Source organism: Panthera uncia, assembly GCF_023721935.1.
Source record: "Panthera uncia isolate 11264 chromosome A1 unlocalized genomic scaffold, Puncia_PCG_1.0 HiC_scaffold_17, whole genome shotgun sequence".
Lineage (NCBI taxonomy): Eukaryota > Metazoa > Chordata > Mammalia > Carnivora > Felidae > Panthera > Panthera uncia.
Window position 1 is genome coordinate 44,624,494 of NW_026057577.1, and position 26,798 is coordinate 44,651,291.

At 36.9% G+C, this 26,798-nt stretch overlaps 2 protein-coding genes across 6 annotated transcripts in view; one reads left to right on the top strand and one right to left on the bottom strand.

Annotated features, from left to right (window-relative positions):
- ERCC8 (ERCC excision repair 8, CSA ubiquitin ligase complex subunit) overlaps positions 1-21,426 on the bottom strand; it is a 62,347-nt gene extending 40,921 nt beyond the window's left edge. For 2 of the 5 annotated variants that reach the window (XM_049648551.1, XM_049648550.1), the window contains exons 1-4: positions 21,269-21,426; positions 10,298-10,393; positions 4,792-4,893; positions 866-989 (exon numbers count right to left, since the gene is read on the bottom strand). In XM_049648551.1, the coding sequence (XP_049504508.1) occupies positions 866-989; positions 4,792-4,893; positions 10,298-10,393; positions 21,269-21,345 (399 nt within the window). In that variant the 5' untranslated portion in view covers positions 21,346-21,426. Of the gene's footprint in view, positions 1-865; positions 990-4,791; positions 4,894-5,434; positions 5,534-10,297; positions 10,394-21,268 lie in introns of those variants that run through there. The other 3 variants (XM_049648553.1, XM_049648552.1, XM_049648554.1) reach the window with 3 other exon arrangements.
- Positions 21,427-21,486: 60 nt separating this feature from the next.
- Positions 21,487-26,798, top strand: part of NDUFAF2 (NADH:ubiquinone oxidoreductase complex assembly factor 2) — a 169,698-nt gene continuing 164,386 nt past the window's right edge. The window contains exon 1 of the mRNA XM_049648556.1: positions 21,487-21,702. Within this exon, the coding sequence (XP_049504513.1) occupies positions 21,576-21,702 (127 nt within the window). The 5' untranslated portion in view covers positions 21,487-21,575. The remainder of the gene's footprint in view (positions 21,703-26,798) is intronic.

Below are 26,798 nucleotides of genomic sequence, written 5' to 3' on the forward strand. Positions count from 1 at the left end.
GAAAAAAGTTGCACAGGGAAAGAGATTTGAGGCAGGGAATATAACACTATCAGGATGTGATCAGAAGACAAAAGATCAATTTAGAGACAGCAACTAATTTAGGCTATAAAGAGGGAGAAGCTAAGGTTAAGGGAGTAGGGGTTGAGGTTAGGGAGAACTTAAGAGTACCAGGCCGAATTTAGCCAAGGGAAATCCCTTGTGGGTTTGGGTAAAGACATAATGAAACCACATTATAATAAGGCTAATTTTGGGGTAGAGCTTACCATGGTAAATATGGGAAGCAATGTAATGCGTTGGGAGTTCTGAGTAGTAGTCTAGATGTACAGCGTTGTTGAGAGAAATAGAAAAGAAAATATGAGAGAGCTTGAAGGAAGAATTGCTAAGATTTGAAGAGTACAAGGATGTGAGGAGTGATCATGTTCAGTTTGAACATGTTATATTTGAGGAGATTACCCCACATTCAAGTAAGAGAGGTTCAGTAGACAGGTAGAGAAACATGGGACTAGAGCTTAGAGAAAAGATTAGCACTAGAAATACAAATTTAATCAAATATCACAAAAACCTATTTTTTGTTGTTTACCATTATTTAGTGTCTATCTTTACTAAGCAATATTAGTAACTTTCTTTTCCTTTAAGGTTTTAGGTCAATAGAAGATAAATCCAATTTTCTTCCTTAGATCACTAAACAATAGTTTTCAAATAATGAAGATGATAATAGTAGTTCATGTTTTTTGCTAACCACTCTTCTGGGTATCTTACATATATCAATGTATTTACAACCATTCTATAAAGTAAAATCACTACCCCCATTTACAGATTTTCCTTCAACCTATTGAGCTAATTAGAAAGGATTTAATATACTCACTTGTAAGGTATTTGTATCCCACACTTTCAGAGTTTTATCAAATGAGCTTGATGTGAACATGCCAGTGTCATGAGGATACCACTGTACAGTCTCCACACTATATTTGTGAACATCAGGATGGTTTCTACAAAATAGCAATTAAACTTTAGGAATACTTGACTTATGTGAGTTTCAAAACTGATACTATATTAACAAGTAGCAGTCTCAAGCAGGACAATAAGAATGGCCACACCTATATCACAGGTCTACATCCCAGCTGTCCAAAGAAGGACAATGTCCAGGCACCTCTACTTTCAGCCTTCTCTAGTGTATTGCGGAGGCCTGCTTCCCACTAAGGTTTATAAAATGGAGAACTTCCTATTTCTGTACTTGAACCTAGAGGAATTAGCTACACTGGACCTCTTCCTGGAGGGGGCACTGATTTTTCCTTACTGGAAGAGATACCTATTCTGGTTTTGCATTTGCTTTTCTCAAATACCGCTTTATTAGTACTATGATTCTTAGAACTGCTGAATGCCTCACATAGATCCACAGTATCTCACACAATATTGATTCTGATCAAGTAACTTACTCAATGACATAAGAATGCAATTCGTAGATGTCCACAGCACCACTCTTTTGTAACCTATCAGCCATAGAAGCATGATCTGTTGAAGACTTAGGTTATGATATCAGCTACAATACAACATCTTTTGAGGGTGATATACTAAAGGATGCAGTATGTATTCTGAACCGGTGATCAATACAGGAAATGTGTCACTTTACTAAACCTAAATTCACACAAACTGGCTGTTAAGTAACACTTATCAGACAATGATGGAAATTTGAACTCCAAGTAGGTATTAAAACCTGGAATTACTGTGTGAGATACCAGTATCATGGCTACATTTATAGACTTTAATTTTTAGAGATATAAACAATTATGAATGAGGGGTGCCTGGGTGGCTCAGTCGGTTGAGAGTCTGATTTCAGCTCAGGTCATAATCTCGCGGTTTGTGAGTTCGAGCCCCGCATCGGGCTCTGTAAAGACAAGCTCAGAGCCTGGAGCCTACTTCGGATTCTGCGTCTCTCTCTCTCTGCCCTCCCTTGATCATGCTTTGTCTCTCTTGCTCTCAAAAAAAAAAAAAAAAAAAAAAAAAAAAAGAATGAAATAATATGCTTCCGGGATTTGTTTCAAACAATACTCAGTGGGTAGGTGGCGTTAGAGATGAAACCAGATTCATTATGATTGATAAATGCTGAAGCTAGGTGATGGGTACCTAGTTCATACACTATTCTCTTCTTTTGTATATGCTAGAAATTTTCCATAACAAAATTAACAAACAAAAGTTAACAGAAGACTACTGCAATCCTATGCAGATAGGACATCATGACTTCCGATTCCTTACGATGAAGGTTTGGATTACAATAAACAGTAAAGGACCTTAAGCACCTGAATGAATGAGAACATGAAGAAGGAAAGCCTTTAAGTATTAGTTCTGGCTTTGAGAAAGCCGCAAAAATACAAAGGCTGTAGTGTCTACCCATAATTCCATTCTATGTCACGTATAATTTATATATTTTAACTGATTTTCCTTTTCTTTCCTCTCTCTTACCTCCATTATTTCATATAAGTTAACTATAAACTGATCATATGTAAAAACTGATCATACATATAAAAGATCATATGTAAAACTAGTAGAAAAATGGACATTATCTTGAACTGAAGCTGGATGTGGTAAGTAGGCTGAGGATCTTTCGGGAAAGAGATGATTATATTTTGGTTGTGTAGTAGATACTTGCCTTTTTGGCTGCTTAGTGGATAGGTGGAAATTTTTTAAAAGTTGGATCCAAACTCTTCCTATCTGGGGGACATCTCCTTTGTTTTACTGCCTTTACAGAAAGCTAGGGACTCCAGATATTCTCTTTCCCTTTCATTTGGTAGTAATGGCATCGACATGTGTCCTAAGCTTTCTCAAGCCTGCCTAGAACTCTAAATGTCCAGCTAGTAATGCAAAACCCAGGGATACTTAACAATTATTCATAGTTGTGGAGTTAAGAGTCTGCGTTGGTGACATGTAGCAGAATCCAAACTAAATTGTTCCTGTGGTATGATCCTGACTGTTGTCTCTGCCATAGTTTCACTTACCTTATGCTCATTTTTCACACTGATTCTCCCACCTTCCTACCAGTTACATGAGATACTAAGTATCTTTCCAATAAATTTCTCCTTAAAATAAGCAGAATTGACTTCTATTTGCTCCTAAGAATTTTGATGTATGCCAAGATTTTCTGGTTATAGTAAAACAAATCTTTAATGCAGCGATTACAAATAAAAGCTCATTTACATTTTAAATTTAATTTTAAAATAGGTCAGAATATTAAATTATTATCTTACTGTGAATGACCTGTTATTCTCATTCACATTTAATGAATACACACATTAAGTAACACAAAAATAAATATCAGCAATCTGAGCCACATTAACTTCATAAAATTTTTTAGTAAAATTATTTTGTACAGTTAGATTATAAAGTGTTTGAATATAAAATGCTACTTTAACTCATTTTGCAAACATGCTCACTGTATGCCCATTTACATTCAAAGTTATGCTTTTAAGGACAGAGATTGAACCCAAGAAGAATGTTATGGTAAAACAGAAGACTGACACACAAAGCATTTACTTGACTTTATATACCAGAAAGTAGATCACAGTTCCTCAGGATAACAGTAAATACATGTGGTATACAGGAAAATACCATTTTAATATATAACAAAATAAATAAAGTTAAAATGTTAGCTAAGATAAAAGAAGAGAAAATGAATTAATATGACTGTCTTACATTTTAAAATATAAGTGTTTTTGTTTTTTGTTTTTTGGTGAGAGTGGAGTGAGAGCATAAAATGGTGTAAATGGCCTCTTAGAAACCAAGTTTCACACTATCTGAGGTGTTATCTTTGCTCTGTACCAAGCGACCCTGTAACTATATTGTTTTACGGTTTTTAACATGCTTTTTAAAAGACAGTATTTTGTTTAAGTCCCACAAAAAACTTACAAGAATGAGAGGACAGGTATAATTATCTTTAAAAAACAATAAATAACCTGAAGTTCAGAGAAATAGTTTCCCAAATCTTTATTTTCAAAGTGAAACACCAGAGCCAAGAAACAATTGTAAATCTCCTCCCAAATATTGCATGGACTTATGTATCTACTCAAGTGCTTTGGGAACAGCATTAATACAGAATGGTTGCTGACATTAATGTTCATGAAGTTTTTCCTTTTGAAAGCATTTCCCCAACACCCATTCTCTCTGTTAATTCAAAGCTGTGCTCAATATTGGATCAGATACAGGTGACAAAAAAGAATTAAGCGGCCATTACGAACAAATTACAATAGTCAGAAGACTAATGACAAAGAGAGGTATGTTAAGTTTGGCAGCTTTGAGTAAGTATGGAGATAAAACACTTGCGTGCAGGTGTGCATAGGTGTGTGTTTGGTGAGGGACTACCAGTACATTTACTGCTTCTATCCATTAATCTTTTAAACTTTCTACCCTATTAATATCAGTTGAAAAAATGTAATTTGTGTTTATAACTAGCTGAAAGACTTATAAAAAGTCTTATGCTAAATGGTACTACAACTTAATGAGTTACCTGAGGTGTGCTATGTAGGTGTATAACAAAAATGACATAATCAGAAGTTTTTATATAAATTCCTTTTGAAAACTGATACCAAAGTTGTTTTGAGGAAGTCTCATGTTAAAAACAGCTATGCCTGAATTTCAGTTGTTATTTTCAAAAAAAAATGTCAAGGGATATCCATGTAAAAAATGTCATGTGAACAACCTGCTGGAGACCATCATATGACTGCTATTGTTATGGTTTGTATTTGATGCAAAAAGTACTAAATTGTTTATACATTCATGATTTACATTTTTAATACACACCTGCCAACGGAACACACTGCTTTACATGTGTAATAAGGTTGTCTGCTGGAGTTCTCAAGGTCATAAAGTACAATCACACCATCTGAACCACCTGATAACATGCTAATAATAAAAAAGTGCACATTAATTTATCATCTTAGGTACCACATTTACTTATTACATATTTTTGAAAATTAGTGATCTATAAACACCCAAAGGTATTATGCCCACAAATACAGAGTAAATTGTCATTAACATAGACTTTAATAAACTAAAATTTCTCATTCTAGTATTTATAGAATGAATACAGAAAGATTCAATCTGTGATCATTTAAAGTTTATCTTTATAATTCCAAAAAGAATGGACAGTAGAAACAAGATGGCAAAAGATTTATCTTAATTATTACGAAGTCATTCTTGATGTCCTAATTAAAATTGTGCTAAAGGAAAATGGAACCAGACAGACTAGCTGTTAACAAGGAACGATCTGACTCTAAGCAAGTTACTAAGCCTTTTAACATTTGTGAAAAAGGGTGCATTTTCACCCAAATCATAAAGAAGTCGTGTAAGTTAAACACAAGTGAGGTTTACATGGCCTCAAAGAGATAAAGGATCAATAAACGTTAGATTCCTTCCCTCTATTATTAAAAACACATTTACTCACTTCATTCAACTTTGAGCACCTGCTAGCATAACTGCAAACAAGGCAGGCATAGTTTCTGTTTTTCCAGGGTCTACAATCTACCACAAAAGACAGAGAGATCTATGGACAAATAAAGTATTACTCTTATTACTCATAGTCAAACCTCATGTTGCTGTCTCTCTACTCATTCTGGTTCTGTAATTTTACTCTTTGGTAAATTCCTAGGAAAGGGCTAGTGAGTGCAATAGTCCCTGAATTCTTGTATGTTACTGACAATTTGTCTCTTCTTTTGTACTTGAAAATCAGTCTGGCTGGATATCCAATCCCTGATTCACACTATTTCCTTGAAGATCTCAGACAAGAAACTTCATTTCTTTGGTATAAAGCCCCAAATCATTTTTAGTTAAAATATGATTTTCTTTCCTTTATATGTAGTTTCAGATCTGACTTATTTTAGGAAAGTCTTCTTGGATTATAGATTTAATATTGACTCTATTCTCCTCCTTTGCGTTTCATCTCTGGGAATTCCTATTATATGGGATGCCGGCTATTCTTTGCCTATCTTCCAAGTATGTCCCTATCTCTTGAATCCTTTGTCTTTCTCCATTTCTTTTTGATTTTTAGAAATTTCCCCCTTTCTACTTTCTATTTCTAGGGTACTACCTCTTGTATTCATTTGCTTATGTACCTTATGCTTTAGTTTTCATTTCTGAAACATTTTTCTTTTATTTATCATTTTTTCTTGAGTTTGTTCATCTCATTTACAAGTTTTCCTAATTCCAACTTGTTATTCTTTCACATCTTGTATCTTTTTAAAATGACTTTTAGCTAGTTTTGAAATATTAGGTTAGGGTTTTCACCTATTTTGTGGGTATATTTTTCTGGCACATCTACTATAAGGGTATTACTTAGTCCCTTTGCTCTTACACTAATTTTGAATGGAGTTTGATTTTAATCCTATTATTTTGCTCATGTTTATACTAAATTTTCTTCAACTTTCAAAAGGGAGGCTTGGTTTAGAATAATATTTACATTTTGTATCTCTAGGATTTCCTCCTCTTTTTTTTTTTTTTTAAATGTTTATTTTTGAGACAGAGAGAGACAGAGCATGAATGGGGGAGGGCCAGAGAGAGAGGGAGACACAGAATCTGAAGCAGGCTCCAGGCTCTGAGCTGTCAGCACAGAGCCCGACGTGGGGCTGGAACTCACAGACCACGAGATCATGACCTGAGCCGAAGTCGGATGCTTAACCGACTGAGCCACCTAGGCGCCCCTCCTCCTCTTTTTTTATAAGATGGTTCAAAACATGGTAGCTCACTTTCAGAGAACTCTTGGTTCTATTCACCTCCCCAATTTTTACCTGGGCCATCTTTTTTTGTTTCTGTGGTCCCTCTAATGCTCAATTTGGATTCTATTCCAAACAGTTTCTCCTCAGTTTTGTCTTTTAGAAAATCTTAAGTTGATTAGGTGGAGAGATTACAGGGCCCAGACTGGTCCAGCCCCTTCCAGTCTTACTGTGAACCCCTTAATAATTGGGAGTATGTCATCCTCTCCAGTGTCATCCACTGTGGTGAAATTAGCTTGCTAAACTTTCAACTAACTCTTATTTTGGAGTTATCAGGTCTATTAGACTGGCTTTCATTGCCTCTTTTGACATACAATGATACGACACGGACCTAGTAGTTATCAGTGATTTGTTCCCACTCATCCATATTTTGTGGTTTGGGGGGATATCTGATCGATTATACTTGTTAGAAGTATTATACATTCATTTTTTTATGTTGCCCTCTTCAGTTTGTTATTTAACATGCAAGATAAGGATCTTGTGCCAGAAATGAACACAATTCTTTCCTCACTGAGAAAATCTTGCTACCAAAAGTATCTCAGCTCATCTAAATTGTGTGCTTAGTGATATACTAAATTTACATTCTGGTACAAGCTCCTTATCTTGTACACCAGTTATAAAGGGTTCACGAGCCAGGAGCATGTTCAAGAAGCATTGATTGGGGCGCCTGGGTGGCGCAGTCGGTTAAGCGTCCGACTTCAGCCAGGTCACGATCTCGCAGTCTGTGAGTTCGAGCCCCGCGTCAGGCTCTGGGCTGATGGCTCCGAGCCTGGAGCCTGCTTCCGATTCTGTGTCTCCCTCTCTCTCTGCCCCTCCCCCGTTCATGCTCTGTCTCTCTCTGTCCCAAAAATAAATAAAAAACGTTGAAAAAAAAATTAAAAAAAAAAAAAAAAAGAAGCATTGATTTATAGACTTGTTTTAAGAAAAATTCAATACCAATTTGTAGAACAATAAGGTTAATTTAAAAGTAGTTCTTCAAAGTTCTTTGCTGAGACAGTTCTAAAAATCTGGTCAATGATGGGTAGTAAAGAAAGACAGCAAGTAATGCCATGCTAATGTGTTCACTATAAAACTTTTGTAGTTAACTAAGTGTGTATATAGGAAAATATTTATAACTTTTAACAACTACAAAATTAATAAAATTTACTTAGAAGAATTTAGAAGATATCAAAGAAAATTTGAGCTTCATAGAATGGTGTGCAAATGTACTTTATGCAACTGTACTTGTTAAAACATTATTTTCAGGTAGACTTCTTAAAATAATTCCTAACTTTGGAAATAAATCCTTCTTTATCAGATGTGTATATTCTGGTTTCGACTCTGGTTTCAGTGATATCACAACTCTCATGGTGGTTGGAAAATATTAAAAAGCATTTTGAACAAATTACATGTGCACTGGTTTTCTTGAGAAAGACATCAATATTTAATTTTCCATTAAACATATCTTTTTATTACTCTTTGCTGTCAAAAGGTTTAATGCAAAAAACAAGTCTTAGCAAACATCTGAAATAGTTACAGATTTTTACCATTCACTGGGGAAAAACACTGTATTGAGAATCTTGACTTTTCTCAATATGCTCTGTAAAAAGACTCCTCAGCCTGTATTTTCCACATATTTTACGCACATATAATCTGTAATTTCCCATATTTCTCATTGACTCTGTCAACTGGTAGCCTACTAGCTTCATGTACTTCACAGGTCAGACAGGTGATCTCTATTTCAAATGGCTGGCTGGAGAAGCAGTACTTAGTATCTTTTCCACCAGCACCCATGACCAAAAAAAAAAAAAAAAAAAAAAAAAAATTAGCTTTCACTTACTGTTCATGTCATTATTTTATAAGCAAATAGCCCACAGTGGACCTTGAATCGGAGGTACTATGTTGCATGTGGAAAAGTTCAGAACAAAGGAAATAATTATCACAGATCGCCTTTTAGATTTAACCATGTGTTAAAGTGAGAATGTGTTCACTGTACGTGTTTCTCATGTACTACTAGGTGGGACTATGACAAGTAGCTGAAAATAAAAAACAATTCTATTGAACCTATCTGGTTGATTTTAATGTAAATAATAATAACACTTCATTATAATATAAAAATTCTGGGGTGATGTTATATGTAACATAACACAACAAACCTTAGTTACTTTTACAGTTGTTCTGATTACAGACCACATGAAGCTTTTTAAACTTTCTTGTAAAACAATGTGGGATCAAGAGGAGTTTTAAGTGGGTGGATGGCATGTTGATAACTGCATTTTTTAAAGGATCAGCTGCTGTGTGTAGAATGGACTGAAAGGAGTAGAAGCATAGGTGATAAGCTTTTGATTAATAGGAGTGGGGGCAACCTCTAATGATATGCCAGGTCCTATGCTAAGAATGTTACACATATAATCTCATTTAAATGACAACAAATTTGTAACGTAGTTATTATTTTTGGCATTGCATAGCTAAGGCAACTGAGAACTCAAAGGGTTAGGTATGTTGCTCAAGGTCACTCAGCTGCCAAGTGGTAAAGACAGGAGGAGCTCAAATACAGGTCTGGATTTTTCAAGCTTAATTCTCCAACATATACTTTTACTTTTTATATTTGTTTTCCCATTAGACTCCTTTAGAGTAGCAACTCTGTTTTTTCTTCATATTTGTATTTTCTTTACTTTTCTTTTCCCTTTCCCTCCTCTCTCTGCAGAGAGAGGAGGAAACAGGATCTGAAGCAGGCTCTGGGCTGTTGGTAGAGACATCATGCAAGACAAATGCTGGGCTCAGATTCACAAACTGAAATCATGACCTGAACCAGAGTATCGTGACCTAAGCCGGAGTCTGACCTTTAACCAACTGAGCCACCCAGGGCCCCTTTTTATTTTTTTTAATTTAAATTCAAGTTGGTTGACATATAGTGTACTATTGGTTTTGGGAGTAGAATTTAGTGATTCGTGACTTATCAGTCAGACTTACCAGTGCTCGTCCCAACAAGTGCCCTCTTTAATGCCCATCACCCTTTTAGCCCATGCCCTTTCACCTCCCCTCCAGCAACCATTAGTTTGTTCTCTATATTTAAGACTCTCTCATGGTTTAGCAACTCTATTTTAAAATGGCACTTAAGACACACAATCCAGCACTTAAAAGTCCTCTGCAATCAAAAAGTCTCAATGTCTGTTGACTTCACAATGAACATTCTCACAATTTGTGACATTGAGCCCCGCATCTGTCTCTGCACTGACAGCACAGAACCTGCCTGGTATTCTCGCTCTCCCTCTCTCTCTCTGCCTTTCCCACGCTGGCACATGCACGGCACACACTCTCTCTCTCTCTCAAAATAAATAAACGTAAAGAAAATAAAATAAAGTAGTTTGGAAATGTTTACCTGGCAACATTTTAAGAGTGTAAGGTTTTGTGTTTATTTAAATGAGTAATGTCAGATTTAAAATGCTACAATTTAGAAATTTTACTAATTTTTATGGAACCATTAACATAAGTAATCAGAAAGCAAGATTTGACTGCATCTCACTTTGACAAAAAATGTATAAGTGCAATAAACTTACTATCTTGCTTCAACAGGTTCAATGTCAAGGGTATTAACTCCACTGCCATGAATCCTTTCAACATCTCTGTCTTTGTTTAACTCCAGTCCCAAAACCCTTGAATAAAATATAAAAATGGAAAGGGGAGGGGGGAAGAAAGACAGAATAAAAAAGTAATTTAAACATTAAAAACGTCCTTATTTCACCAAAATTACACATATTGCAAAAATTGCAAGTAATGTTTAAATATTCTACCACACATTCAAAGATATTTACAGATTTTTAAAGACCTTACATGAATTTAAAAAATATCAACAGTACTAACACTTACATATATGGAATTTCTCCTGAAGCATTATTTTAAACTTCATTTAAAGGGTGTACTTTGAGGCACCTGGGTGGCTTAGCTGGTTGAGCATTCAACTCCTGGTATGCCACAGGTTATGATCTTCTGGTTTGTGGGTTCAAGCTCCACACTGGGCTCTGTGCTGTCAGTGTAGAGTATGCTTGGGATTTTCTCCTCTCTCTCTCTCTCTCTCTCTCAAAATAAATAAATAAACTTAAAAAGAAGCTTAAAAAAATAATGCGTGTACTTCATTAAGATATTTACAGACTGAAATGTTCATGAAGAAAAAGTTAAATTCTGGTATCTTAAACTTAACTGAGGACACCTAGTGGACAAAAGCTTAAATTACAGTATTTAACAAAAAAAATCCTTGGTGTTTCTTATGCCTTAGGCAGAAATACATGATGAGGATGTTTAATTCAACAATTAAGCACATTTTTAAAAACACAATTAAATATCTATAAGTCAAAATAGTTAATAAGTACTCTTACAAATTAAGATGAATGAAATTTCTGATATTACCTAACTGTAAGCTATCCTTATTCTGGAGAGGATATTAACATTAAATGAGTTAATACACGGAAAGCACTCATCACAATGACTAGCACATAACATAGTAAGAGCCCAGTGAAGGTTAAATATTAGAATTTGTCTTAATCTGTTGGATGTTAAAGAACATTTACATTAATTTAACCAGAATGATTTCTAAATTCATTATTGATCAACATGATGCTAACTTACATGAAAATTTTTAGCCTAATTGGTAGTTTTATTTAAAAAAAAATAACAATGCACACTGCTAGAAAAGATACAAACTGATACTTTTATGCACTCACAGTAGCAGTATTAGTAATTGCAAACATTTTGGTAACCATTTTAGCAATATCAAATGTTTGATTTAAAGATATACATGGATATGTTAACTTGAATTTAAATAAAATTTAAAAAATAAATAGAAAAAAATAAAGATATACATGTGGCTTTGTCTTCTGGAACAAGTTTAGCCTTAGGTTCAAATATCCAGTCTAACACTTACTGTTTGTCTGACCTTGATCAATAACAGTTACAGCTAATATTAAAAGCCTATTGCTCACTGACTCTGTAATTAGTGGTAATAGTAAGTGTAATAAGTGGTAACCTAGGTGGTAGGTTACATTATTAACTGCTTTTCCTGATTATAAAACTAAGACATAACTAATCTTCCCAGGGTCATACATCTAATAATTGGCTGAACTGGATCTGAACTCTGATCCTTTTTCTCCAGACCATTACGCTGTTCTGCTATCTCTGAGATCCAATATTTCACCACAAAATAATTTTTCACATTTTCCATTGAAATTTCCATTTCTTCTTAAAATGTTTTTCTATTTGATGATTTTTCAGATTATATCATTAATGTGTGCTTCTTGCAACCAGCAAAATAATATACAAACATAAACAAAGGTAATCATCCCTTCCTTGAGTTCCTTTCTCTGAACAGTGAGAAGTGTGGCTCTCATTATCATGAATATATTTCTTTGATCAATATCATTATATGTAACCGATCTCCTGTCACCAATATCATCCCCATCCCCAAAAAGAATGCTGCTCACCAGGCTTGGGCTTTGATTTCTACCTCCCCTAACACTCCATTGCTTGGGCTGGTCAGTCCCCACACTTAAGAGTACCTCCTCAACCTGGTTAGGGTCTGCATTATCACTTTAGACCAATCTAATCCCTGCCAGTGTATGGAAGCCTACCTCTGCCCAAACTAAAGACTTTAGGACTGAAGTTTTAATGAACTAAGAGGGGTTAAATGAAGGAAAGTACGAGGGTAATGCAACAGGGAAACGAGGATATGGTGTGTGTAGATGGAGACAAGGTGTGCAATAAGAGTTAATATAGCAGGCCAGAGACTGCTATCCTTAGAAAGGTCTACCTACAAGATTGGCTTTTGTCTGCTTCTGGGATTTCAGGGGTGTTCCCATCATTCCTGGATATGAATGGTTCTGTGTGCCTAAGCTCTATGGAGTAAACAAGGTGCATTGTGATGAATATCTGAGAGTATGGAGTTTTGCTACATGTTAGGAACATGCATGTTCATGCTAGGAATTTTGGTTCATGTTCTAAAAGAAGAGCTAAACAAAGTTCCTCAGACAGAAGGGAAATGATACAGGAAGGAAACCTGGGACATCAGGATTGAAGAGAGAGCAAAAGAAATGATAAATATCTAGGCCAATATAATAGACAACTCTCCTTACAGTATGCTTGACAGTTGAAAAAAATGTATAACATTATCTTATGGGGTTCACAATATAATATGTAAAGACAACAATGGTGGAGGGTTAAAAGTGGTAAAATTTCTATATGCCAAATGAAGCAGTGAACTACAGATTCTAAGGAGAGAATGAAAGTGGGTATTTTATAATTCCTAGAACAATCACCAAAAATATCATATAAAGAGATGTCACAAGAGATTAATTAAAATCGAATATTAAATAATGTTTAAATAACCCCCCACCCCCAAAAAAGGAGGAAAGGAATGTGAGCAACTAGCACACTCATCCACCACTGGTGGGAATGTAAGTTTTTACAAAACTACCAGTTTCTTAAAAAGTGAAGCATAGGGGCACCTGGGTGGCTCAGTTGGTTGAGCCTCTGACTCCTGGTTTCATTTCAGATCGTGATCCTATGGTTTCGTGGGTTTGAGCCCCATGTCAGGCTCTGCGCTGATAGGGTGGAGCCCGATGGGATTCCCTCTCTGTCCCTCCCTTGCTGGCGCTGTTGCTCTCTCTCTCTCAAAAATAAATAAATAAGGGGCGCCTGCGTGGCTCAGTTGGTTAAGCATCTGACTTCGGCTCAGGTCATGATCTCACTGTCCGTGAGTTCAAGCCCTGCGTCAGGCTCTGGGCCAGTAGCTCAGAGCCTGGAGCCTGCTTCTGATTCTCTATCTCCCTCTCTCTCTGCTCCTTCCCCACTCATGGTCTGTCTCTGTCTCTCTCAAAAAGAAAAAAAAACCCATAAAAATAAATAAATTAATAAATAAATAAATTAATTAATTAAATAAAAACTTAAAAAAAAAAGTGAAGCATATACTCTAGTCTTTCAAAAATTAGGCATGGATCCAAGAGAAATAAAAGCACAAAGATATGTACATGTATCCACACAAAGATTTGTACACGAACATTCACAGTAGCTTTATATATAATAGTCAAAAACTGGAAACATTTAAATGTTCACCAAGAACTGAATGGATAGAGGCACCTGGATGGCTCAGTCTGTTGGGCATCCGACTTCAGCATAAGTCATGATCTCCCCGTTCACAAGTTCCAGCCCCCACATCCAGCTCTATGCTGACACCTCAGAATCTGAAGCCTGCTTCGGATTCTGTCTCTCTCTCTCTCTCTCTCTCTCTCTCTCTGCCCCTCCCCCGCTTGCACTCTGTCTCTCTCAAAAATAAATAAACATTAAAAAAAAAGTGAATGGATAAACTGTTATATATCCACAAAAGAGAATATTCCTTACCAATAAAAAGGAATCAAAAGGAGAAATTTCAAAATAATTATGCTCAATGAAAAGTCAGACAAAACATAGTTTCATTTATACAAAATTCTGGCATATGCAAAGTAATCTATGCTGACAGAAAGCAGAGGAGTGGTTTCCTAGAGCAGAACAGGATGAAGCAGGGAAAGAAAGAAAAGGAATTATGATGAAATTTTTGGCTTATGGATATTTGTTATCCTGATGGTAATGGTTTCAAAAGTGTATATGTATGTCAAAACTCATCAAACTGTTTTCTCTAACTAAATGTGCAGTTTATTATATGTCAAATATACCTCAAGAATGCTGTGAAAAAAAATGGAGTTAGGAATTATAAACTTTGCAAATCAGTGCTCATGCTTTTGTCTTTAATCATTGACAAGGAAGACGTTGGGGCAAATTAGAGTAGACATCTTTAAATAAAATATGACGGTGCAGTTGTTTAGTTAAGCAAAGACATCACTTAATGAGGGGAATCTTTAAAAAGAAGCCCTACTTTAAATGCTTTATCTTAAATATACAAGCAGTCCTTGCTTTGCACAATCTGCAAACTAAACAGAATTTCAGGTACCAGGATTTAGTTAAATACCAGACCCCCAACAATGTGGCTCAAAAGTCACTTACTACAGTATGTTAACCGTGACTAACAGCATAAAACACAAAGCTGGATACTACTTTTTCAGTCCACAAATCACTACAAAAATAACATGCACATCATAGCTTGTGACCAATTTACATGACTTCTTTCAAAGAATTGGCCAACAAAAGGAAAGAGCACCAAAGAAACGTTAAGTGATAATGCTGGAAGTAAAACTTAAATGTACTGAAAATGGAAATACAGAAGAAATAGCTGACTGTGGAAATGTGGACACTACGGCCACCTGACAAAGTCTAAAGAGGCACATTGAGGAAATCAATGCAGGTGAGTGAACTTACCCAAATAAATGATGAAAAGTGGTTGTGATGAAAAGGCTAAGGATGTCCTAGAGGAAACAACACTGGCAAAAACACTCACATTAAAAAAAAAAAAAACAACCTCTCAGAGATATTTCACGACATTGAAATGCAAAGGATAAAATGTTCAAATCTGATTCAGACTTAGAAAGAATAATTAGCCAAGATATAGAGAAGATGCTCAACTTGTATTATAAGTTATACAATGAGAATATTCAGAGAGAGAGAGAGGGTGAGCAGGGGAGGGGCAGAGAGAGGGACAGAAAGAGAGAATCCCAAGCAGACTCCCCCACTGTCAGCACCAAAGCCTGACATGGGACTCGAATTCACAAACAGTGAGATCATGACCTGAGCCAAAATCAAGAATTGAACACTTACCCTACTGAGCCACTCAGGTGCCCTGTTTTTTTTAATTAAAACAAATTTTTTTTTAATGTTTACTCACTTTTGAGAGAGAGAGAGAGAAAGAGCACGTGCAAGACAGCAAGAGTGGGAGAGGGGTAGAGAGGGAGACAGAATCCAAAGCAGGCTCCAGGCTCTGAGCCAGATGTGGGGCTCAAACTCACATACTGCGAGATCATGACCTGAGCCGAAGATGGATGCTTAATCAACTGAGCCACCCAGGCACTGCCCCTGGTTTTTTTTAATATAAAGAGAGAACTGTAGTTCAAATTGTTTCTAATGTTTTACATTAACGTGTACTAAAGGTTTACTGTTTTTTTCATTTTATATGTATTTATGACTGACAATAAAAGGTTAGTGTTTGACAAAGAAATTTTAAATACGACAGAATAATAGTTTCTCCACCGATTATTAAAGTTACCTTTCCTAGGTTCAGTTAGCACAATTAGTTTTATAGATGTGCACCAGTACACAAAGAAAGGACTGCCTGAATATTTATATGCCAATTGTCTGAAGTAGAATTAAATGTGCTGAACAGAGTGCCACATCATCTTTCCTTTGTAAACCATACCTTAACCATTTCTTCAAATGTTTTATTTATTAACTCATTTTATGATTTCAAGTTTTTATTGAAATTCTAGTTAGCTGACATATATGGTGACACTGATTACAGATGTAGAATTCTGTGATTTATCACTTCCATATAACACTCAGTGCTCATCACAAGTGCCTTCCTTAAAATCGATCACCCACTTAGCCCATTCCCAGCCATCTCCCTCCATCAACCCTCAGTTTGTTCTCTATAGTGAAGAGTCTCTTACGGTTTCCCTCCCTATTTTTTGCATTTCCCCTATGTTCATCTGTTTTGTTTCTTAAATTCTAACGAGTGAAATCACATGGTATTTGTACTTCTCTCACTTATTTCACTTAGCACAAAACACTAGCTCCATCCATGTTGTTGCAAATGGCAAGACTTCATTCTTTTTATGGCTAATATTCCATTATATATACCACATCTTCTTTATCCATTCATCAGTCGATGGACATTTGGGCTCTTTCTATATAGCTTGGCTATTGTTGATAATGCTGCTATAAACATTGGGGTGCATATGCCCCTTCGAATCAGTATTCTTGTATCCGTTTGGGTAAATACGCAAAAGATGTTTTTATTACCTTGTTTGTTTTAGTTGAGTAAACATTTAAGGCATATGCAAAGCAAATGAATATGGAATCTTGGACATATGCAAAGCAAACGAATGTGGAATCTTTCTCCAGCAATAGTTGTCAATCCTGGCTAAACCTAACAATCACTTAGGGAGCTTTCAAGAAATCCCAGTGGCCTGGACCAATTAAATCAGAATCTTTAGGGTTGGAACTTTGGCACAAATACTTTTTCCAAAGACCCTAGGTGATTCCTGTGTTATGGCAAAGTTGAGAAAAACTGTTCCATCGTTTTGTATTTTCCCCAAGTCTTTTATAACATTTTCTCAATCAATATACCTTATTGAACAGCATTTTATGTTAAGCCATTTGTTTGAATTATTTCAAAAGTGGTCTATGTAGTTTTTGTAAGAATAGCAACTCTTTCTGCATTTGTATTTCATTAGCTCATATTAAAATGGCATAAACAGGGGCACCTGAGTGGCTCAGTCAGCTGGTTGAGTACCCGACTCTTGATTCCCTCAGGTCACCATCCCAGAGTCATGGGACTGAGTTCCACACCAAGCTCCACACTGAGAGTGGAGCCTGCTTCTGATTCTACCTCTGCCCCTCTTCCCTGTTCATGGTAGTGCGCGCTCTCTCTCTCTCTCTCAAAAGAAAATAAATCTTGGGTCGTCTGGGTGGCTCAGTTAAGCTCTTAATTTTGGCTCAGGTCATTATCTTGCTGTTGGTAGGTTTGAGCCCTGCATTGGGCTCTGTCCTGACAGCACGGAGCCTGCTTGGGATTCTCTCACTGCCTCTCCCCTGCTTGTGTGTGTGCACACTCTCTCTCTAAAAATAAATAAACTTAAAGAAATAAATCTTAATAAAATAAAATGGCATAATCAGAATAATTAGGTCACGGAATTTTAACAAAGAGCTTTACTTAATTGCTTCTTCAGATCAAGGACTATTTAAAATTAAAAGACTCTGAAAAAACCACTGTTTTAGACTCTCAGTAGCTGACATGATTTAAATTTTTACTGATATAATAAGACTTCTGAACTTACTAGATTAAAACATAATGCTGATTCTTTTTTAAAAAGTACAGTTATTTTCACAAAAATTAAAGGTCTAACAGGCAAGTTCATTCACTTTCCGATGTTTACTGATCATAATGGAAGAATTGCAGAACTACTTGGTGGAAACAAGCTAAATTATCAGAGAAGACTGACAAATTTTGATAAAAGTAAATTTTGAGTTTTTACAGTCACTGAAATAAAACTTGGGTTCTTGGAATTATTGAAATAAAAAACTCTGGATATGTCTATATGCTTTTATTAGAATGGATCAATGAGCTGAGTAGGAATTGCTGACTACCCTGCACTGACTGGGGTTGGGGACAAGGGGACAACAGTGGATGCAATCTCAATCATGTTTAAAACTGATCAAAGATCAGCTTGCTTAAAAAAGATTTAATGTTTACTTATTTAGTTAAAATTACATGCAGTATTTGAAACATATTTTCCCATTCTAAAAGCATAATACTAAATATAAAGCTGATGCAACATTTTAGAATACAAAACACATACATTGCTTCGTGGAAACAGGCAAAAGATTATTATCATGCATTACAATAGTTTATTATTTTTGTCTGTTTGTAATTGTGGTAGGATAGGATAGTCCTTTGCTTTTCCATACAAGACTAAGCTTAGGAATGCTTTACTTCCTTCTAGATCTGGCTGCCTGTAGATATAGACCCTTTCCTCTACCGCCTTACTGCCAGTTTCATTAAATACAGTATATGATAAAAGTTTATTAATACTGTACTGTAGTTAACATCCACGTGAGCATATACAATGGTTCCCATGCAGAAAAAGATTACATTGAGCCAATAGACAGCAGTAATTCCATTAGTGACAGTGAAAGTCATCCTACACTATAACCCTCCTCTCTCGTCTCCCTCACACCAGCCACAAAGGTTTTCAAAGTGCAGGTTCATTTGTTTATTTTTCTTTATATTTTGTATTCTTTATTATTTCGTATTATATTACAATATAGTTATAATTTTTATATGAATATTTTTGGGTTGTGGAACAAATTATCTGAGTTTCCATTATTTCCTATGGGGAAATTCACTTTAATGTGCAAGTGATTTGGGTTACAAGCATGTTTCCAGAACGAATTAAGTTCACAAACCAAGGCTTTACTGTAAATCTTTTGTTGTTTTAAGCTGCTAAGTTTTGGGGGTACTTTGTTACCCATCCACTGATAACTAATATAGCAGGTGAGTTCTTCTTTTGGGATATTAGAAAAAATCATATGTATCAGTTTTCAGTAACTAACTATACTCTGCTTTTCTCTTTAAAAAGAGAGTCGACAATTAAAAAGTCATTAATGTTGGCAGTTCCCACTTCCTTTCATCTGTCATTCTCCAACTCACTGAAATCTTATTTTTATTCCCACAATTCTTCTGAAAATACTCTTCTCAAGGCCATCCGTGACTACCCTGCTGTTCAGATATAATGTATACTTTTAATTCCTCCTAATTCCTATTTTTTGAATAACACCATCCGCTTAATACAAACTCTTCTAGGCCTCTTTTCTCATGTCTTTTTTCTCATAGGGGTTAAGAAAACTATAAACTAATAAAAAAATAAATACATAATACAATTTCAGTATTAATAACTTGAATAGAGAGAACAGAGTAATGGGATGGGGAACCACTGAGAGCAAAGAAGGGCGCTGGGGCCAGCAAATGACACATTTCATGGCTTCCTCTTTAAACAGTCTTCTTTTAGTGTACATGACACTTCATCACCCTGGTTTTCCTTCAACTCCTCTTTGAAGTCTTCTTCCGCCTAACTTTATTTATTTTTTTATTTTAATGTTTATTTATTTTTGAGAGAGAGTGTGAGTGGGGGAGGTGCCAAAAGAGAGGGGGAGACAATCTGAAGCAGGTTCCAGGCTCTTAGCTGTCAGCACAGAGTTCGACATGGGGCTCAAACCCCCAAACTCGAGATCATGACCTGAGCTGAAGTCGGACGCTTAACTGACTGAGCCACCCAGATGCTTCCCAGGCTAACTTTAAATGTTGATTTTCTTGGGGCACCTGGGTGGCTCAGTCAGTTAAGCGTCTGACTTCAGCTCAGGTCATGATCTCACAGTTTGTCGGTTTGAGTCTTGCATTGGGCTCTGTGCAGACAGCTCAGAGCCTGGAGCCTGCTCCAGAGTCTATGTCTCCCTCTCTCTCTCTGCTCCTCCCTACTTGCACTCTGTCTCTCCCTCTCTCAAAAATAAATAAACATTTAAAAAATTTTTTTTTAAATGTTGATTTTTCTCAGATTGTTTGTTACTGAACTGCCTTTCTTACTCTACAAATAGTGCCTAGGTGATCTCATTCCCACATCACTTCACATACTATCTCACATTAAAGATCTCTCAATTTCTTCCGAGCATCAAATATATATCATGAAGTTTGTCTTCCTCTCTCCAAGTCACAGGTTCTTTAAAAGTAATATGGGAGGGGTGCCTGGGTAGCTCAACCGGTTAAGCATCTGACTCTTGGTTTCAGCTCAGGTCATGATCTCATGGTTTTGTGAGTTTGAGCCCCACATCAGGCTCTGTGCTGACAGTGTGGAGCCTGCTTGGGATTCTTTCTCTCTCTCTCTCTCTCTCTCTCTCTCTCTCTCTCTCCCCCTCCACCACTCATGCTGTCTCTGTCTCAAAATAAATAAACTTAAACAAATTTAAAAAAAAGAGAAAGTAATGTGGAAAAAATCAGTGGGCAAAGTTACAGTAAAACTTGTTCCCCCCTTTGGAAAGCCGTATCTACATGAATACCATCATCATTTATCCTGCTATACAAAGCAACTATCTGGGAATCATTGTTGACGCCTTTCTTTTCACCATTTATTATATATACAAACACTTTCCATAGCTCGTTGATTTTATTTCTTAAATATTTTTCATATATCCTCACTGTCTTTGACCCAACCGCCGCTACTTCCCTGGCTCAGGCTTCCACCTGCTCTCTCCTGGACAACTAGAACAGTTACCTAACTTGACTTTCACTGCTTGCTCTCAACTTCAATCCACTCTCTAGGCAGAAGACAAAATCCAACAGTTGTCACCTTATTATCCTCTTCATACCTCTTCACCAAGCACACAAGGCTCTTCCTCACTGAACCCCGGACTACATTTCCAGCTTCATCTCCTGTCACCGCCCCCCCTTGTCTGCTCTAGTCATGCTAAACTTGGTTCAGTTCTTGGCCTACACTCCGCTCTTAGCATAACGCTTGGCTAAAAGTGGGAGTTCACTAAGTATGTCGACTGACTGAATGAAGGAATCTTTGGAGAGTAGTTATTCCCCAGGGAGTGGAGAGGAAACGTAATGTGAGGGAGGAGTAAGGTAAAACGAAAGGATTTTCGCCAGAACCCAAGTGCGCACCCACCTGCCTACAGGAATGTAAAGGGTATCTTATTTTCGTCAGCCTCAAGGCAGAAGAGATTAAAGGCGAGTATGGTGGAGGTAAAGTGATAATGAAGCGGGAAAGTGAGAGGCAAGACTCACATAGCCATTGGTCCAGATTTGAATGGGCTGTTTGAGAAAAAAGTAAGGTTTTCTTTACCTCCGTGTGGACTCCGCTCTCCGGAGGCGAAGAGGGTCGTCCAAACCGGTCTGTCTCGCTGACAAAAACCCTAACATCCTGTCCGTTCACACCGGGTTGAACACCGGACGCCGCCATGACAGAGCGCGGAGGCTGTACCAGTGGGGTCTCCCATTGGTCAAGCCAGATGACATCCGACCAATGGTGAGCGCCGTTACTAGAAGGGCGTGAGGCTAAAGCGGGTGGGCGGGGTCCGCGGCCAGAGAGCGCGTGTGTTTGGGTCCCGGCGGATCCGTCTGAGATTCGCGCTGAAAGCCGGGCCGACTCCATGGGTTGGTCTCAGGATTTGTTCCGTGCCTTATGGAGAGCGCTGTCAAAGGAAGCGAAGGAGCAAGTCGGCACAGACCTGTTCGGGAACAAATACTACTATGTTCCGGAATACAGGAACTGGAGAGGTGAGATGACAGCGAGCGCAGCGGCTGCTTGGTCAGTAAATAAGGGGAAAGTGAGAGCGTCTTGTCAACTAACACAGTGTGCGACAGTTGTGATGTCATCTAGGGGGACAGCGCAAGTTCGTTCACCTCGCCTACCCCTTCACTCTGAGCTTTGCGCCGCGGCCCAGCCGAGTGTGTGCCCGCCCTCCCTGGGTTGCAGTGCCTTGGTAAGGTGCGCCCCGCCGCGACCCGCGAGAGCACCGCACAGCATACACAGCTGTCCTCCCCACGCAGAGAGCCCACAGGCGGAGGACGCCCCGGCCCTGGTCCTGGTCTTTGGGCGACGCAGACAGGGACAAGTCCACGGAGGTCTTTTACCAGAGGGCCTTGGGAGGGCAGGAAAGTAGCTTTTCCTCCTCTTGTACTCTCCTTGCGATCAGGCCAGCGTTCTCTAATTGAAGCGGTGTTATCTTGAGCGCCTCGGCTTTTTCCTCTTGGTGTTTACCTTTTTCAGCTGCTCGGGCGCTGGCTACATGCGTCACCTTACTCCAACGTATCAGAAGTAGGTCTCTGCGCACCGTGAAGAGATCCTCACAAGGCTTCATGTTACCTTCTCCACGAATTTGCACTCCAAAACCCCGTAGAGCTCACTTTAAGGTCATTGCACTAGCCGTGCTGTTTCTTAAGATTCATACGAAGTAGTGTTGTTTGGAAAGTTAGGGGACGTTCCTGTCTGTTGAAATCCCGTCACGTAGCAGCCGTGATAACCTCTTCAGTGTTGTTCCATCATCGCAATGCGAAAGATCTCAGGTTTTGGGGTCGGATGGGCTTGGATTACAATTTCAGCCCTGATACCTAATAGCTGAGGGAACACGGACGAAATACTTGTCCTCCCAAGTCTCATTCTCCTCATCTGAAAGTTAGAGACGATAATGTTGCATTGAGAAACACTAAGAATTTTACTAAATTGTGTTCCATTCATTTCCTTTAACTCTAGTCAAAGGGAATTACTTCTTCCTTACTTTCTCTTAGAACACCTGTAAAGTGCTTTCCATGATTTATCACTCAAAGTTGTTTTGCCTAGCCTTTTTCTGTAACTTAGCATCTTAGACTTGTTTCCCAAGTGAGCTTCCAGACTCTCAGGGCAGGGAATATGTCTTTCTTTCTTTTTTTTTTTTTTTTAAGTCCACAAAGAAACTACGTAGCATGTTGATGGTCTTTCTTCACAGACTGCAAGCAGAAGAAAGATTTTTCTTTTCCTTAAGTTGTCAGGAACATTAAATATGCAGAACATCAGTTGACTTTTTTAAAGTATAATTTACATACAGTAACACCCATCCTTTTTGGTGTATGGTTTTATGTTTTTTGATAAATTCATAGAGTCCCATAGCTATCACACAATGAAGATATGGAATGGTTCTGTCACTTCCCAAATTCCCTCTACCCCTTAGAAGTTCATTCCTTCACCCCATAACCAGCCCTTGGCAATCACTGATCTGTTTTAGGTCCCTATAATTTTGCCTTTTTGAGAATGTTATATACATGAAATTACATAGGATGTAGTCCTTCAAGTCTAGCTTATTTCACACAGTATAATACAGTTAAGATTCATCCATGTGTCTGTAGTTGTTCCTTTTAATTGCTAAGTAGTATTTCTTTGATGGTGTACCACAGTTTATCCATTCACTACTCAAAGGACTTGGGTTGTTTCTAGTTTTTGGTGATCGTGAAGAAAGCTTCTATAAACATTCACATACAGGATTTTATGTGAATCATTTTCCATTTCTCTTGTGTAAATACGTAGGCGTGAGATTGCTGAGTTGTGTGCATGTGTATATACCTTTATAAGAAACTACCTCACTTTTCCAAATTGCCTATACTATTTTACATTCCTGCCAGCAATGTTAAGAAAATTCTAGTTACACTCCTCAGTAACACCTGGTATTGTCAGGTTTTTGTTGTTGTTATTACTTATTTTTATTTTATCCATTCTATTAGTTGCATAGTGGTGTCTCTTTGTGGTTTTGATTTTCATCTTCCTAATGACTGATAATGTTGAGAATCTTTTTATGTGCTTATTTGGCATCCACAGATCTTTACTGAAATATCTGTTCAAATCTTGCGACCATTAAAAATACAGGAAAACCTTGGATTGGGACTAACTTGTTCTGCAAGTGTTCTGCAAGACAAGCAAAATTTCTAATAAATTTTAACATGATAAATGAGTGATGCCTTGCAATATGAGTAGTACGTGATGCTGAATATCACATTTTCACAACGCCAATGGTTCTTGAAATTCGCTTTGATATGCAAGTGCTTTGCATTACAAGCATGTTTCTGGAATGAATTATGCTTGCAAACCAAGGTTTTATTATAATTTTGTATCAACTTCATTGTATCATTTCAATGAAAATATAATATCATTGAAGAAATATTAAAATGTAAAAAATCATGTATTCTAAGAACATAATTAGTGAGTCAGGGGATATGTTGGTCTTTAACCATCTTATAACACCAGATTGTTTTCCAAAGTGCTTATAAATTTATACTTCTATCAGCTTGATATTTCAAATTCATGTACTCTTGGTTGTGAGAAAATTAGGATTTTATTGATGATGTAGGAGAATCATTGTATGCTGCTATATGATATATCTGTGTCATTCATTTCTTAGGTATTTTAGGCCTGTGGCACAGATACACATTACATTCTGTCAATATCATTACACATTTCCTAAGCCTTCCACTGTAAATCAAGGGGAAAGATCCTGAGTTTGTTTTAAAGCAAGTTTTCAGAAAATGAATCATTGAACTTTCTTATTTCCTTTGTATAAAAGACAGCACTTTAGAGGTCTCCTTGAGTTTTCTTTGAATTGAATAAATTGTTGAGCATTAAACATGATCATTGAAGAGTATTTAAGAACTCTTTAGAGGAAATGACTTTTTTCTTTTAGTTCAGTTAATTAGTGTGGTGCCAGTCATTAAAGAACTACTGTATTTTCCACATAGGATATTATTTAATGAGAGCAAAGATAGTTATGCAATTTAAAATAGATCTCTTGAGTATTGTCCAGTCAGTTGAATTTAAGTTTAGAATTTATTGTTGAAATTTTAACTTTTTAAAACGCATTTTGGCATTTCAGGATAAGAAGATTGTGAATATAGCATTATTAGTTGGCATTTTTTAATTAAAAGATGTTAATTAACATATTTTTATTGAAAGTTTGCTTGCTTTATGGTGGAGTACTTAGCAAAAGAGTCCCCAAATAAACTTTGTGTAGAAATTTTCTTTGATGTTGCACCCTTTTTATTTATAGTATCTCTGCTTTTTTATCCATCTAGTTTCATTTATCTCATGTTTCAAAAGGAGTTTCTTCCTAAAGTAAATTCTTGTATACTCGATTCTGACTAGAACCTCTTTGAACCTTGTTTTATTATTTTCACCTTTATCTTTTGCACATTTATTAAAAATCCGCAACCGGTTAAAAATGACAAGTTTATTACTGAAAGACTATTTTGAGTTGTTAATTTGCTAATAGACATTGTGAATGTCCAAATTTGGGGAGGAAGATGAATATCATGCATAATTTGCAAAAAACAATGTTTGAAGTATTGTGTTTGGCTCTGGATATCACACTTCAGGAGAGATCCAGAGTGTCCAGACAGAGGTAGTGAAAATGATGAAAATTTCTAGAAATCATATCTATGACTATTAGCTGTGAGTCTTGAGGAGATTTATCCTGTGAAGAGAAGATTTAGGAGTAGCTTCACATATTTGGAAGATTGTTGTACAGAAAAAGATTAGGCTCATCTGTGTAGACATTTAAATTAGAACTCAGGTCAGAGGGGACATGTTTATCTTTTTTATAAGAAATAACTTTCAGACCATTAGAGCTATGTTATAAAAGGAAGAGAGTGCCTTGTGTTTAATTGTAGCCAAGAGAATTTAGGGAGATAAGGAGCTGAACACATTTGATCAGCACCTCGAATGATAAATACAATTTCAGAAAGAGTGGTTTAAGAGCATCCTCTGTCAGGGCTTGGGAGGGGTAGGAAATACCACAGACATTAGAAGGTAGTCCCATGCCAGTGGACTTCAGTGTAGAACTAGAGAAAGCTAGTGAGGGGATAGACAGGGTCAGATACTAAAACGTCTTGAATACTCTAAGTTTGAAGTTTGCACTTTATTCTGTAGCTGTTAGGTAGCCATTGAAAAGCTTGGGACATGATAAGAGCTGCTGGAGAAATGACTCTGAAAGCCCTGTAGAAAGTGAGCTAGAGGGGAGAGGGAGGAGCTGAAATACTATTTGATGGGAGCATTTCTAGATTGACCTTGATCCTGGAAAGAGCTCTTATGAGACTGAAGTGATGTGAATGGAAAGAAAAGTTGATTTAGCAAAACTTTTAAACTTGACAATGACTTAGACTGGTGGAAGGGGAAAGAAAAGATGAGAGGCCAAAGATGATTTTGTTTTAATTCTGGAGAGCTGGTGGGTTGTGGTGTACTGATTCATGCAAATAGAGGCTAATAGGGACACATGCAAATAGAGAAGTAGGCTTTGGGTTGGGGGTGGTCAAAGAGTAAATGGAGTTTGTTTGTTTGTTATAATAGGACAACTGTATAATCAGGCAATTTTATACTCAGATCTGCAGCTCCAAAGATGTTAGTGATTAAAATACAGATTTGGAAGCCACTTTTATATAAGTGATCATTAAAACTGTAGGGATGTTTATTCAAGCAGGGAGAGAGTAATAACAAGATCAGATTAAGAGACACGTATTTAGAAATGCTATCATTTTAGTGGTTTCTCCATCCAGGAGGAATAGATCCAAACTACCTGGCTGACATTCATGACCTTTAAGTCTATCCTGGAAGTGACATTTGTTTATAATCTAATCTGTAGATCAATAATTTTGTAAGAAGCATAGATATTTATATTAATAGAAATCAAACCTGAAAGTTTACATGATTTTTACCAGGGAGTTGAATCAGATAATAGTTACTTTTCAGCATTCAGAAAAAAATAAACTTGATTGAATACAGCCATTTAAGAGTTGTATCTAGTTTGTTACTGTTTATAATACTGAGTTTAGTTGATGTTCCCAAAACAGAATTGGTT